The sequence below is a fragment of the Anolis sagrei genome, chromosome 1, assembly GCF_037176765.1.
Source record: "Anolis sagrei isolate rAnoSag1 chromosome 1, rAnoSag1.mat, whole genome shotgun sequence".
NCBI lineage: Eukaryota > Metazoa > Chordata > Lepidosauria > Squamata > Dactyloidae > Anolis > Anolis sagrei.
Genome location: NC_090021.1, coordinates 131,053,375 through 131,067,373, shown reverse-complemented (window position 1 = coordinate 131,067,373; position 13,999 = coordinate 131,053,375). Strand labels below are relative to the sequence as shown.

The following is a 13,999-nucleotide window of genomic DNA, read 5'->3' as shown; positions in this document are numbered from 1 at the left end:
TAGGTTCTCCAGGCGACCCTGTGGTAACTTCCAAGGGGAAGTAAAGGTATAGGTTTCCCCTTAACATTAAGTCTAGTTGTGTCCAACTCTGTGGGTGGTGCTCATCTCTATTTCTAAGTCGAGGAGCCAGCGTTGTTGATAGGCGGTTCCAAGATCATGTGGACAGCATGACTGAATGGAGTGCTACTACCTTCCCACCAGAGTGGTGCCTATTGATCTACTCACACTTGAATGTTGTCAAATTGCTAGGTTGGCAGAAGCTGGGACTAACAGCAGGAGCTCACCCTGCTCCCCGGATTCAAACCGCCGACCTTTCGGACAGCATGTTCAGTCACTCAACAGTTTAACTCACTGCGCCACCGGAGGTCAAATTCCTAGATTTCATTTTATCCTGGTGTGGATAAGTAAAACTGCAGATATGGGTTCCATGATTACAGGAGTCTTACTGCATTTGACTGAATGACTGAATGGTGTTGGGCTTTCTTCCAAAACAAAATAGCTGTCCATTGAGCATGTGGAGACATGTCTGCTCCCCCCGGTCGGAGATTCTGGAGATGAGTCTCAATAGCATCATTCCACATGTAGAGATCTTCTGCTGTGCTCCACCATCTAGGATCAAAGCCTGCGATTATAACATTGCTAATATATTGGGTTCTGGGTTAACAGAAATTGGGAGAGGAAATAATAATATGCCACAAGTCTTTCATTTTGAAAACAAATGTATAATATATACAACACTCACAAAAAAGGGCAGGCGAGGAAACATTTCAATCATAACAAGAATGAAAGGCATCCCTCTCCCCATCCCACCCCATCTAAATACAGCAAGAGTTACCTCCTGAAATTCATTTAAATTATAAAAGTTACAAAAAAAGGTTTTCAACTATAAACATAAGCTGGTCAAATAAAATATAATTTTAATACAAGTATTTCTGAACTGCCTACATTTTGGTTTCTACATCATAATTCTTCTGAGAACTTTCTCTGAACATTAAAGTCCTTTTCTCCTGCCTTTTCTCATTGTCAGCAAATAGAATAGGGCAGCCAAAATAAATATTTCTGATCGCCTCGCTTCAAATGTGCCGCCCAGTCAGAAAGAAGAGGGGCTTATCTTCTTTGGCGTTGGCTGTTTGGAACTCGTCTCTTAGTCGGAATTGCCATTCGTCTTCCAGTTCCAGCCGGACGACTGTCTGACGCAGGGAGTTCCTGTCCTGGCAAATGACACATAAGGTGGCACCTGTGGGGATTGCCATTATTGATATTACCAGTGTTGTCATTGTGTTACTAGTATTGTCATTCATTTTCCCATCTATCCATCCATCCATCCATCCATCCATCCATGTAACTTAAAACTGGCCTAGCAATGACTCACAATTCCGAAATGTAGACGAATAGAAATAATTAACATTAAAGATCAGATTAACACAATAATGTTAAACATAGCGACTACAACAAGCAAATGATTGCAGTAGGCAACAGACTATATACAGCCCAACAGTCCTTTCCCTCGTCCCTACTGTAACTGCATTGGCAGAGTGTGTCTGTGTGTGTATAGGGCCTCCTGGTGGTACTGCGGGTTAAACCGCTGAGCTGCTGAACTTGCTGACTGAAAGATTGGCAGTTTGAATCTGCGGAGCGGGGTGAGCTCCCACTGTTAGCCCCAGCTTCTGCCAACCTAGCAGTTCGAAAACATGCAAATACGAGTTGATCAATAGGCATCACTTCTATGGGAAGGTAGCAGTGTTCCAAGCAGTCATGCTAGCCATATGACCTTCGAGGGGTCTACGGATAACGCCGGCTCTTTGGCTTAGAAATGGAGATGAGCACCACCCCCCAGAGTCGGACATGATTAGAATTAATGTCAGGGAAAATCTTTACCATATATATATCCCCCTAAAAACTGGGACAACTGATCTATGGGTCAATGCTAGAAATGTTCTGTGCTCCATGTCATTTTAGATGCTTAAAACGGAGCAGTGTGGCAGTAGCCATTTTTATTTGGGGCTTTCTGCATAAGCTGCTCTGCAAAGGGTCTGCCACAATGGTATATGTCTTTCTGTAGAGTAAAAAATGACATGTACATCACATTTTTCACAATGCTACTGAATGCCACATGAGCTGGAAAAAAAATGATGAGGAAGGAGGAAGGGCTCCTTCATTTCTTGGGGACAGAGATGATGAACCCAGATAGGGTGGTTACCCCGCCTCCACCCTCCATCCCTCCCTCTTTCCTTTTTGGTATACATCTCAATATGGGTCAGCAATGTTTTCTTACCTTTCAAGAAATGGAACTTCTTCAAGAAGCTGGCTACCACAAAGGAATCACAAAGGTACAGCAGGAGTCCACTAAATATCATATCAGAACAGCTAACGTTCAGAGAATGCGGCCGAGAGCTGACGTAGCAAACTGCAGTCTGAGGGCAGAAAGAGGGAAGAAAGGGATGGGCAGGATGAATCCCCTCTTCATCTCAAGTGCAATTATTCATTGCTTGTCCAAAGGAACATCTCTGCATTAGTTTCATATCTTCCTAGGCATCATAAATGTCATTAAAGCACAAGAGTTTTGGGGAAAATACTTTTAAAAATATAATTACCTAGGCACAAAACTGGTGGTGGTTTCCAGAGGTGGCCTGCAGTGATGTTAGCCAGAGTGACAAAGTGATTTGAGGAAGGAGAGGAGAAAGCATTTCCTCCCTCACTCTCTTGCACCTCTTTGGTGCTCTGGCTAGCATCACTACTGGCAGTGAGCATTTCATTCCCAGTAGCTGCCACTAAGATCAGATCAACGGAGAATATAATATTCTATCAAGAGAAGCCATGCATTCACTCTTCTAAATAATTTAACAACACACTGGGAATAACTGTCCTCTTGACTGGTTTGTACAGGAGGCTATAAAGCCTCCTGAAACTCCGGTGGATTTGCTTCTACTATTTAACCACACTTTCCCTTCCTTTGTTCATTCTGCTGCATCACGTTTTAGTTCTTGGAGTAAGAACCCATCATACTGTACTCTGCAACCCATCATACTGTACTCTGCAAAGCCCAATGGACTTTTTTTCGTGTCAGGAGCAACTTGAAAAACTGAAAGTTGCTTCTGGTGTGAGAGAATTGGCCGTCTGCAAGGATGTTGCCCAAGGGGCACCCGGATGTTTTGATGTTTTACTGTCCTTGTGGGAGGCTTCTCTTATGTCCCTGCATGGGGAGATGGAGCTGACAGAGGGAACTCAACCCACTCAGAGTTGAACCACTGATCTGTTGGTCCACAGTTCTGTCGGCACAAGGGTTTAACCCACTGTGCCACCGGTGGCTCCATAATGTATAATAATAACACTATCTAGGGAAGAGGGATCCTACAGATGCATCTAGGCCAGGCACAGGCAAACTTGGCCTCTCCAAGCATTTTGAACTTCAACTCCCCAAAATCACAACCAGCTTACCACCTGAAGGACCAAAGTTTGCCAATGCCTAATCTAGGCAATGATACCAGGTGTCAACTCTGAGAGATGTTACAGCCAGCCAAAGTTCTCTGTTAAGTATTCTTCCCAGCATCAGGAAAAAGCCATACTGTCATCACCCACTTGGCCCATTCTTGGTAGCATCCAGTTTCGCTGGACAAAGAAGGCCAGGGACAAGGAGTAGTGGAAGGGACATACAGACAAAAGCTTATCTCCCACCAAACACTTGATCAGAAGCTTCTAAGCCAACTGGATAGTAAAGAATGAACATGTGGATTGAATGAGTTTGGTCCTAAATTGAATGAGTTTGGTCCTACCTGAGGTCCTAAATTAAGATAGCAGTCCACAGATAGCACTGGATGGTTGTAGTTCCTCACTGAGAGAGGGAAAAAGCGATGACTGTGGTATTGGAGGTATTTTTCAAGTAGTAACTGAGCAGGAGCAGCCAAGAATGTGTGCTTGCTGTCTGGGGCACAAATATACTGAGCTGGAGCAATAGCCACTGGGTTATCTGACACCTAGAAGGAAAACATGACTGTGTGAGGACACCTGATTTTTAAAAATGGAATTGCATTGTGCAACCAAATCATAGATTAAAGGGTGGGGGGGGGGGAGAGAGAAAGAAACAGAGTTTTTTTTTCTCTTAAATGTATGTGGTCACAGACTTTATGGAAGCAGAAGACACAGGGGATAAAAGTCCTGCTAATTGGGGCAGTTGTTCTGGAGGGTCTTTTGGACTTTTGTTTCTTCAATATAACAACAACAACAACATTTATTACAATCCACTTCTCCTCTAAAAGATTTCTAACAATCCTCTGTTGTGGATGGCTGTTCATGGGGGGCAGGATTGGATATAGAAGTTGGCTATGTTTCACTATGTAATAGCAGCACTGCAATAAAATGTGTTCTATTGTTTCTATTTCATTCCCTCCACAGGGATATAGTCTTTGGGAGTAGGGAATTCCAGACAGTCTGCCTCTTAGCAGCTCTGAGGGAAATACGTTTAATTTCGCCTTCATAAAGAGTCTGTAGTCTCTTCTGCTTTGTTTTTGAGTGTTTTTATGAATGATGGTCACTTGTTGGCCTGATATGTATATTGTGACCAAATTTGGTTTTTGAGTTATGTCAATTCCACAAACAAACATTACATTTTTATTTATATAGAAATATCAGTGCCCGATTCTTTACTAAGCATGCAAACTACTTTTCTACAGCAGAGATCGTTTCAGTTAAAGCAAACTGGTTCTTGGGTCCCCACAAGTCTTTCTCACAACTTCCTGGGGACATTGCAAAATAGGAAGAACTGCTTAACAAATAACAGAAGAAAACTGGTAAATGATTCAGGAATGCTGGTTACTTAAAAGAAATGGGAACTGAATGACAATGGTGGAACAGCGCATGTGTATCAACACATTGTTTTCCCACAGAAATGCTGGACCACACTCACAACCACCATGTCAGACTACACAGAGAAGCCATTTGAAATCCACAAGCATGTGGAAAATTTCAACAGAAAGGAGGAAAGCATGAAAATGAACAAAATCTGGCTACCAGTATTTTAAAAACTCTAAAATTAAAACAGCAAAACAGCAGAGGGAAAACAATCAGGGACATCTAATCACCTCTCAACAAAAGATTGCTCCAGGCACTGCCAGGCTATCAAATGCTAATCAAGGTGGTCAGTTGAAACATTCACACCTAGGTCCAGCAAACAAGAGTCCTTTGTCCCACCCTGGTCTTTCCACAGATATATAAACCCATTTTCCTTGTTCCAACAGACCTCACTACCTCTGAGGATGCTTGCCATAGATGCAGGCGAAACGTCAGGAGAGAATGCCTCTAGAACATGGCCATATAGCCTGAAAAATCCTACAACAACCCAGTGATTCCGGCCATGAAAGCCTTCGACAATACATAAATACATTACTTTGTCAATAGCTGCAAATATGCTTCTGAATTCTCACCTTTGACTTAATATGAAAAGATCTTTGTCCACCCACTGTGATTTGCTTTTTCATGACACTGAATCGATTGAACCTACAGATTAGTAGGCCTGCACTGTGCGCACGCAGGTTGAAATCCACATCATCACACATAAATCTATTGGAGAGAGTGGGTTACAAAGTTTAAGAAACAATGTACATTTCTTCACCAAAATGTTTCTAACTGCATGGAAAATCCAATACTGGGCATAGAACAAAAATTTAGAACATGTCCCAGTTTCAATAGAAAGTAGGTCAAATGATATCAAAGAAACTGGTACAAGCATAAACATAGTTTTATTTATTTATATCATGCCTTTCACCTAGCATGGGAGAACAATACAAAGTAGGCTGTATATTCCAATAATGCTGTTATGAATCTAAGAACCAAACTAGCCACAATATCAAATGGTGCACATCAGTGAGTAATATTCTCCCAACATAAACAATAAATTTGGATTTTATCACTGCAGGTTCTTCTCCCAATAAAACTGTCTTGTTTTCAGAACTGCAATGCAACTGGGACTGCTTTCTTCCTACTGTACCTTTGACCTTGCTAGTATTGCAGCCTTCATTCGCATACTGCCTTATCACATATAGAATTTGGCTCTGCCCACCAAATAACAACCACTTTTCCTAGTCTGGTTCCCATGCACACACAGATCGATCCCTCCTTTCAGAAAAATACATCAAAATATAAATTATAAACATGTGTACATTTTAAAAGGGTTGAGGAGAGAACTAGACATTTTTAAATAATATTTATATTTAATCCTGTTTTAATGCTTTTTTGTGTCAGGAGCTACTTGAGAAACTGCAAGTCACTTCCGGAGTGAGAGAATTGGCCGTCTGCAAGGATGTCGCCCAGGGAACACCCGGATGTTTTACCATCCTGTGGGAGACTTCTCTCATGTCCCTGCATGGGAAGCTGGAGCTGACAAACGGGAGCTCACCCCGCTCCCCAGATTCAAACCGCCAACTGTTCAGTCAGCAGTACAGCCTGCACAAAGGTTTAATCCATTGTGTTACTAGGGGTTCCATGTTTTAAATGGCTATACTGATGCTTTTATGTTAAGTCCCTTCGAGGGAGATAAAGCGGGGTATAAATAATAATAATAATAATAATAATAATAATTATTATTATTATTATTATTATTATTTCCTAATTCAGGATAGACTAGATGAATCACTGGCGAACAAAAGGGATTAATCTAGTCTGGTAAAGAAAGGGCATCTTAACTACCCCTAAAAGCCATCTGTTTACCACCCAAAATTGGCATTGAAGCAAGATGAAATTATTGCATTGCAAACAGTAGCAAAACAGAAGCGGGAAAGAAAATAATTCACAGAGATAATGCTCTCCAAACTGTCATTCACAGAGAAACGCTTTCCAAACTGTCTCCCATCAGGAGAACAGCAGAATAAGGACAACACCATATGGTAAGTCTCAGACGAAGATGAAATAATATTGATTGGAGTACGATTTGCTGCCTTGTGTGATAAAGTTCTTAGGTTAGGACTGAAGGAGGGAAGGGAAGCATGAATTGCTCAAATGCTGTGATCTTGATCATTACCAGCTCCTATAAGGCTTGCCATCCTCTTTTTACAAATAAACCTAGACATATGAAGTCTGAATGCCTAATGTGACATGCAAACCAGGGAAGGGATCCTCTGGCCCTCATTTGGATGACCAGACATTCTCCACCAATACCACTCTGAAGCCCTAACATCAAAGAAGCAGTGATCTCTGACTAGAAATCAAAGGAGAAATGTAAGAACATCAGAGTCTTAAAGTGCTTTAGATCTAACAAGCATCTATTGCATAATCATAGGCCTCCTTCATCAGACTTGGCTAACCTGTTCTGGTTATACTGCACGTTCTGTGTGAGGTCCACATTCAGCATGGCAAAGTCGTGAACATGACAACAAGAGAAAGGCTCTTTGATTTCTCCGCCACTGGTCTTACTCGACCACTTCCTCATCCCAATCAAGGCATAGTGGGTGACATTTGGAGCAGATTCAATATGCTGAAGAATTTGCTTCAGGGAAATATTTCTTTCCGTCCAGGTGTATTCGCTGGGAAAGAGTTGGGAAAACAATTAAGAACCAGATAATTCAACACAAAGTTTACACCATTCCAAACAAATTACCAGTTACCTTTTCCTGTCCCCAGAACAATCAACTTCTATGGCGTTCCACATTACACAGGAGTCGTCTGAAATGATAATAAATGGCCAGATATCCTGGGGTTTAATCCCTAGCTCCTCTTGCCGATTTCGCTCCAGCTCCAGATTATGATAAGACAGCTCTTTTATCAGGAAGTGTGCAGCACCTAAAACCAAAGTAAACCACAGAAGTAAACCTTACAATGTAGTGGGAGAACTGGGAATGTCATCTCATTTAAGATTTTATTTTTATGTACAGCTCTGCATCTGTTAACGAAGCCTCAGACAAAGGAGTTTCTTTTTTACAAAGTATTTTTGGGAGCCCAGCCCCACACTTTTCTAGATTAAGATGTGATTGCTGCACGTGGTGCTAACAGGACCAGAAAATATGGGAGTGAAAAGGGATTTTGTTTCAGGTGTAGGCAGGCCTTGTTTCAGGGTCAACAGAATTATTTCCATCGACCTTGCCCACTTGCCCAAGTCTGCATCTCGTAACTTGTTGATATTGAAACTCCAATATCCAGTGGTGCAATGGTGGTAATAATAATAATTTTATTGATTAGCTGTTAGTCCATATCACAATACCAAACCAAACAACAAGGCTTGATAAGACTTGATTGCACTCGATGTAGTGTTAAAATAAGACACTTAAATAAATATGATAGAACTGATAAAGCTGAGTATTTCCTTATCACCCATACAATTTACCCCGACCAGCCCCACATATGTGGTTCTCAAATGTATAAGGATTTTTTTTTCATATCTAGTTTCGGGGTCTACACAATTATTTCCATCTGCCTTGCCCAAGTCTGCCTTGCCTAAGTCTGCATCTCATAACTTGTTGATATTGAAACTCCAATATCCAGTGGTGCAACAGGTTAAACCCTTGTGCAGGCAGGACTGCTGACCAAAAGGTCGGCAGTTTGAATCCGGGAAGCAAGGAGAACTCCTATCTGTCAGCTCCAGCTTCTCATTCGGGGACACGAGAGAAGGATCCCACAGGATGATAAAACATCAGGGTGATGTTTTTGCAGACGATCAATTCTCTCACACCAGAAGCGGCTTGCAGTTTCTCAAGTCGCCCCTGACACGAAAAAAGGAAACATTGGAGTGGAAATGGACTGGTAGTAAGGTGTGGCTGAATCAGGGGATGTTTTGGAAGAATATTGATGTTGGCTTGCATAACTAATACTCGCCTCATTCCTTGCAATGGGATGAAAGGGAGGGAGGGAGAGAGAGGAGGCCTCATTTCCTCCTTTCATATTTTGTATTTCTATAGATCTCCACAGACAAAAATCCCTACAAATACATAAGCATTCCCACGATTTGATAATGATTAATCTCTCATCGATTAACCATAGTTTTAGTTAATTATAACACTCATCCAGCCAAAGAAAGCCTGATGCTTTGTTTCCTTTACTCCAGACACCTACCTACTCCAGCACTGTTGAAAATGCTTGGGAGAACAAGCATGATGTGATTGGGCCAGTATTTCTTATAGATTGCCATTTCATATTCTTTGACAACCAAAACATGCAAATGGCTTGCCCCATCCATCGCGTGGTAGAGGTTAAAAAGTCCATGTTCATGCCGTCCAGTTGTGGGAGTAAAAGTAGGACTCTTGATGTAGTCATTACTCTGTAAGATTAGGAATCTCTGTGTTATTAAAGTAATTAGTATAAGCTAGTGCGCCAGATGAGAAAATGGGGTCAACAGCTCAATGAATGAACTGGTCAAATTCCACTGATGGGTTCATACTTCTGTCAATCTTACTAGGAATTGGTGCTATGTAAAGATTACAAAATAAGCATTTTTTTTAAAAAAAAAAGCACACAATTGCCTTGTTTGTCTCAATATAACAAGAGAGTGACCAATGCAAATAATTATTATGAACAACAACGAGAAAAAAAATAAAACAAAAAATAAATGTGTCAGACAAGAATCTGCTAAAACAGTGGTTCTCAACCTGTGGGTCCCTAGGTGTTTTGGCTTACAACTCCCAAAAATCCCAGTCAGTTTACCAGCTGTTAGGATTTCTGGGAGTTGAAGGCGAAAACATCTGGGGATCCACAGGTTGAGAACCACTGTGCTAGAGAAGCAAAGGGAGATGATCATAAAAGTGTTGCTAGAGACAGAGAAAATATGTACTGTTATTTTTATCCTGACCAAATAAAATAAAATAAAAAAGCTTCCCAACTCTTGGGATACCAAGCAAGGAAGAATAACAGAGAGATGACCAATATCCACAGAATCCACAGTTGTTTCCCAGCATCCATGCATTCTTTAATGCTTTGACAACTTTCACAGTTTTCACATACACATAAACACATGCAAATTCTGCATAAAAATAAGTATTTTTGAAAGGAATATTTTTGCACATTTTTCTGTGAAACCCCACAATTTTCATCCAGAGAAGCACATGCACAAAATATGAGGTGGAAAGAACATTTTCTCATCTTGGGGCGATTGGCATATTTCATGGTAATGCTATTCATTATGGTAACATTTTGTACTTAAATGTGTCAACAACCATATAGGCAGAAAATTAATTTTGAGAAGAATTAATACAGTGAAATTTTAAAGAAAGGTGATTTAAACATGATTTCAACCCTTCCATAACTGAGTAATTGGTAGTATGGTGAATCAGAACAGTAATAAAGGATTGAGATTCCCATTCATCATACTTGTTCTTACAGATCTTTTGATTCTAAGCAAGCTTTGAAACTGTGGGTCTCCAGATGTAACACAGGTCAGGTAATGCAATAAACCAAGATTGTGTATACATATATAGAGATCTCTGTTCCTTTTGAGCCAATGTCAGGAAATTAATGATCACATCCCCTTTTGGTCATGGAAATCCAGTTGGTGACTCTGAACAAGTCACTCTCTTAGCCTCAGAGAAAGGCAATGACAAATCCTTTCAGAACAAATCTTGCCAAGAAAGCCCTTAAATTGGAGCGCCTTAGGGTTGTCATATGTTGGAAATAAACTGAAGGCCTGCAGCAACAAGACTTTTGTTCTATGGATGAGCTAACTGTGTTTCTCCAGGTGTTTTGGTCTTCAGCTCCCAGAAATCCCAGCCAGCTGAAGTCCAAAATACCTGGAAGACTAGAGATTGGGAACTATGGATCTAAGACAGTGGTTCTCAACCTGTGGGTCCCCAGATGTTTTGGCCTTCAACTCCCTGAAATCCTAACAACTGGTAAACTGGATGGAATTTCTGGCAGTTATAGGTCAAAACATCTGGGGACTCACAGGTTGAAAAACACTGATCTAAGAAGTGGTAGAAAGAAACAAAGAAGTCCCCTAGATCAGAGTTTCTCAAACTGTGCTCCTCCAAATGTTTTGGACTTCAGCTCCCACAATCCTCACACCTTGTAAACTGGCTGGGATTTCTGGGAGCAGAAGTTCAAAACATTGCCCTAGATCAGTGATTCTCAACCTGTGGGTCCCTAGGTGTTTGGCTTACAACTCCCAGAAATCCCAGCCAGTTTACCATCTGTTAGGTTTTCTGGGAGTTGAAGGCCAAAACATCTGGGGACCCCAGGTTGAGAACCACTGTCCTAGATGATCTCTTTGCATCGAAGACACTAAATGGAAATAAGCATTCTAGTTCAATCATTGTAATAAAGCATGAAAACAGAGAAGAGAAATCGTATTCTCCTGATCCTAGAGCTAACAAGATGTATACAAGTCTCATAAATGATCTACCTTATCTGTGACAAGAGGCAATCGCATACTCTCCAGTTGCCTTCCTGGATGACTAAAGACAAAATGGTGTTCCTTCGACTTGGGGATGATAAAGTGAAGCTGAATCTCCTCTCCAAGCATTGAATAGGAAAAGGCAAAAGCATGCAAGGTAGATTCGTAAAGCTGAGGAAGAAGAAGAAGAAAATGGTGACATCAGGGCCAGCTCAATTTTTTGACCTGGTGGAATACAAGATGACAACCCACCCACCCATCCCAAAAAATCACACTCAGCTGGACTGTTGAACAATCTTACTTCAAGACTAGCTGTGGGAGATTGTACTCCTATCGCATTTGTCTGCAGAAAAATAGGGAGCCCACAGTTTGAGAGTAACCCACAAAATTCTGTCCCCCAACAATTCAATGTCTGAGGCAGCCACCTCACTCAGCCTAATGTGAGAACCAGCTGGCTCTCTTTTACCAGCTGCAATATTGATGTGCCTCTAATAACGATTAAGGCAGTGGTGAAAGAACAGACCACAGGCTATAAACAAAATGCATCCATCAATACAGACATTATGTTTCGGCTTGAAACAAGCCTTAATAGACCCAGAGGGAAGCATTTATTTAGGAATCAGTGGCTGTTTGTGGTGATGTATGTGGAACAGAGCTCAACAAGAATAATGTCAGACATTATCATGGTTATTATAGTGGATTCATATACATTTTCTTTAACGCTGCCATTACTCTACAGAATCTAAATAAGGCTTTAGGTCTGGCTTCAACTATACATTGGACAAAGCAAGTACTCCAGCCACAGAGTTACTAGCTGGAGCTTAGCTAGTATTGGCATAGCAAGTGTGGTATAGATAGATCTTGGAAATATTATATTTTGGACTACAACTCACAAAATCCTCTGGTCAATGAGAGAGTTTGGAAGTTGAAATCCAAAAAAGTTGCTTGTGCTCATTGAGCACTGAACTCACACTGGAGGAACCTGACCTCAGATCCAGGTAGAACCATGAAACCCATGATGACATTGGGGGCCCTTCCACACAGGCCTATATCCCAGAATATCAAGGCAGAAAATCCCACAATATCTGCTTTGAACTGAGTTATCTGAGACCACATTGCCATATATTCCAGTTCAAAGCAGATAATGTGGGATTTTCTGCCTTGATATTCTGGCATATAGGCCTATGTGGAAGGGCCCTGGGACAGCTGTGGATTATTTTCTTTATAGCCTAACTTTCCATAAAGGAGTGTTGCAAAAGTGCCATCAGGGCACGGCTTTGGGGATAGAAGTGTTATGCCCTTAAACACAGTGTGTGGGAGGGCACTCCAAATACAGCAGAACTGGCTAACTACATTTTGAAGTTAGCAAAATAATGCACGTTATCATCTAAAGAATCATCTCCCACACATACAATATGGCCATTAAATCCAAAGAGTGATACAATAATGAATTTTAAAATTCAAGCCTTCATCTTGACAGTCTCTATGGCAACACCACCAAGAAAAGCCAAAAATGCAAGTGGTTGTGATGAAATATATGTGATCCTGCTGGATAACTACTAGAAATTGTCTTTCATTCCATTATGATCAGGTATCTTGCTAACTGCCCACCGATGACCAAGATGTTCCCAAATATTTTAGATTACAATGGCGCCCGCTCACAACAATACACTGTTGCTGAAAAAACCCACTTCCTCTCCTCTACTTTTAGGGACTGCATCTAAACTCATAGGGGTGTGTTTACGCTGCAGAATTAATGCCATTTGACCTGACTTTGTCAGGAAAGGGCCCCTTTAATAGCTGTGTAGAAGTGGGAATTTCATCTGGTGTTGGTTGTTGCTTGGTTGTTTGGGATGCAACACTGCTGATACAAAATCATTCAAAGGTCCAGCATACCTACTCATAAAGGAGAGGTCCTCTTGAATAGACCTGCAGCCTAAATAAACACATTGGGTCCCAGACTGCTTCAATTATTTCCCTATGTACAATACTCTACCTTATTTTTTCCACACATTTTAACCCATTCTATGATTTGCTATTTTCTGCTGCATTTGAACTTTTTCATCATGTTGGTCTTGTTTTTAAGGCCCCTTCTACACTGATATATATTATCCAGATTATCAAAGCAGATAATCCACATTATCTGCTTTGAACTGGATTGTATGAGTCCACACTGCCATATAATCCAGTTCAAATCTGATAATCTGGATTTTGTATGGGGCCTTAGTCACGTAAGTCTTACCTGATATCTGGGGTTAAAACCCATATACTGATGACACTGTTCGCAGTGATGGTAAGTGTTGTAAGCAGCATATTTGGATAACCTCATCCGAGTTGTCTGACGCCGCATATACAAGTCCTCTTGCTTTCTGGCTGTTGATCTATCTGTAAATGATTATTACTACTATCATCATCGTCATCATCATTTCACTATACAGTGGGCTCTTGGTATCAGTTGGGATTCTGTTTAAGAATCCTGTGGATATCAAAATCTGTGGATGCTGATGTCCTATTATTTACTATGGTGTAGTAAAAAAAGTGTCCCATATATAAAATGGCAAAATCAATAATTTGCTTTTTGCATGTTTTGTTTATTATTTCAACAATGTGTATGATGGGATGTATAGGTACAGAAACCGTGGATATAGAGGGCCGAGAGAATCAGCTGAGTGTGCAGTGGTCAACACAAAGGTA

At 41.0% G+C, this 13,999-nt stretch overlaps 1 protein-coding gene across 3 annotated transcripts in view; it reads right to left on the bottom strand.

The window, feature by feature from the left end:
* Positions 1-701: 701 nt before the first annotated feature.
* The window catches only part of GREB1 (growth regulating estrogen receptor binding 1), a 104,479-nt gene continuing 91,181 nt past the window's right edge, over positions 702-13,999 (bottom strand). For 2 of the 3 annotated variants that reach the window (XM_067468642.1, XM_067468641.1), the window contains 9 exons: positions 13,548-13,690; positions 11,315-11,476; positions 9,037-9,241; positions 7,596-7,770; positions 7,296-7,514; positions 5,421-5,556; positions 3,774-3,974; positions 2,276-2,414; positions 702-1,237 (listed from right to left, as the gene is read on the bottom strand). In XM_067468642.1, the coding sequence (XP_067324743.1) occupies positions 1,074-1,237; positions 2,276-2,414; positions 3,774-3,974; positions 5,421-5,556; positions 7,296-7,514; positions 7,596-7,770; positions 9,037-9,241; positions 11,315-11,476; positions 13,548-13,690 (1,544 nt within the window). In that variant the 3' untranslated portion in view covers positions 702-1,073. The remainder of the gene's footprint in view (positions 1,238-2,275; positions 2,415-3,773; positions 3,975-5,420; positions 5,557-7,295; positions 7,515-7,595; positions 7,771-9,036; positions 9,242-11,314; positions 11,477-13,547; positions 13,691-13,999) is intronic. The other variant, XM_067468636.1, reaches the window with a different exon arrangement.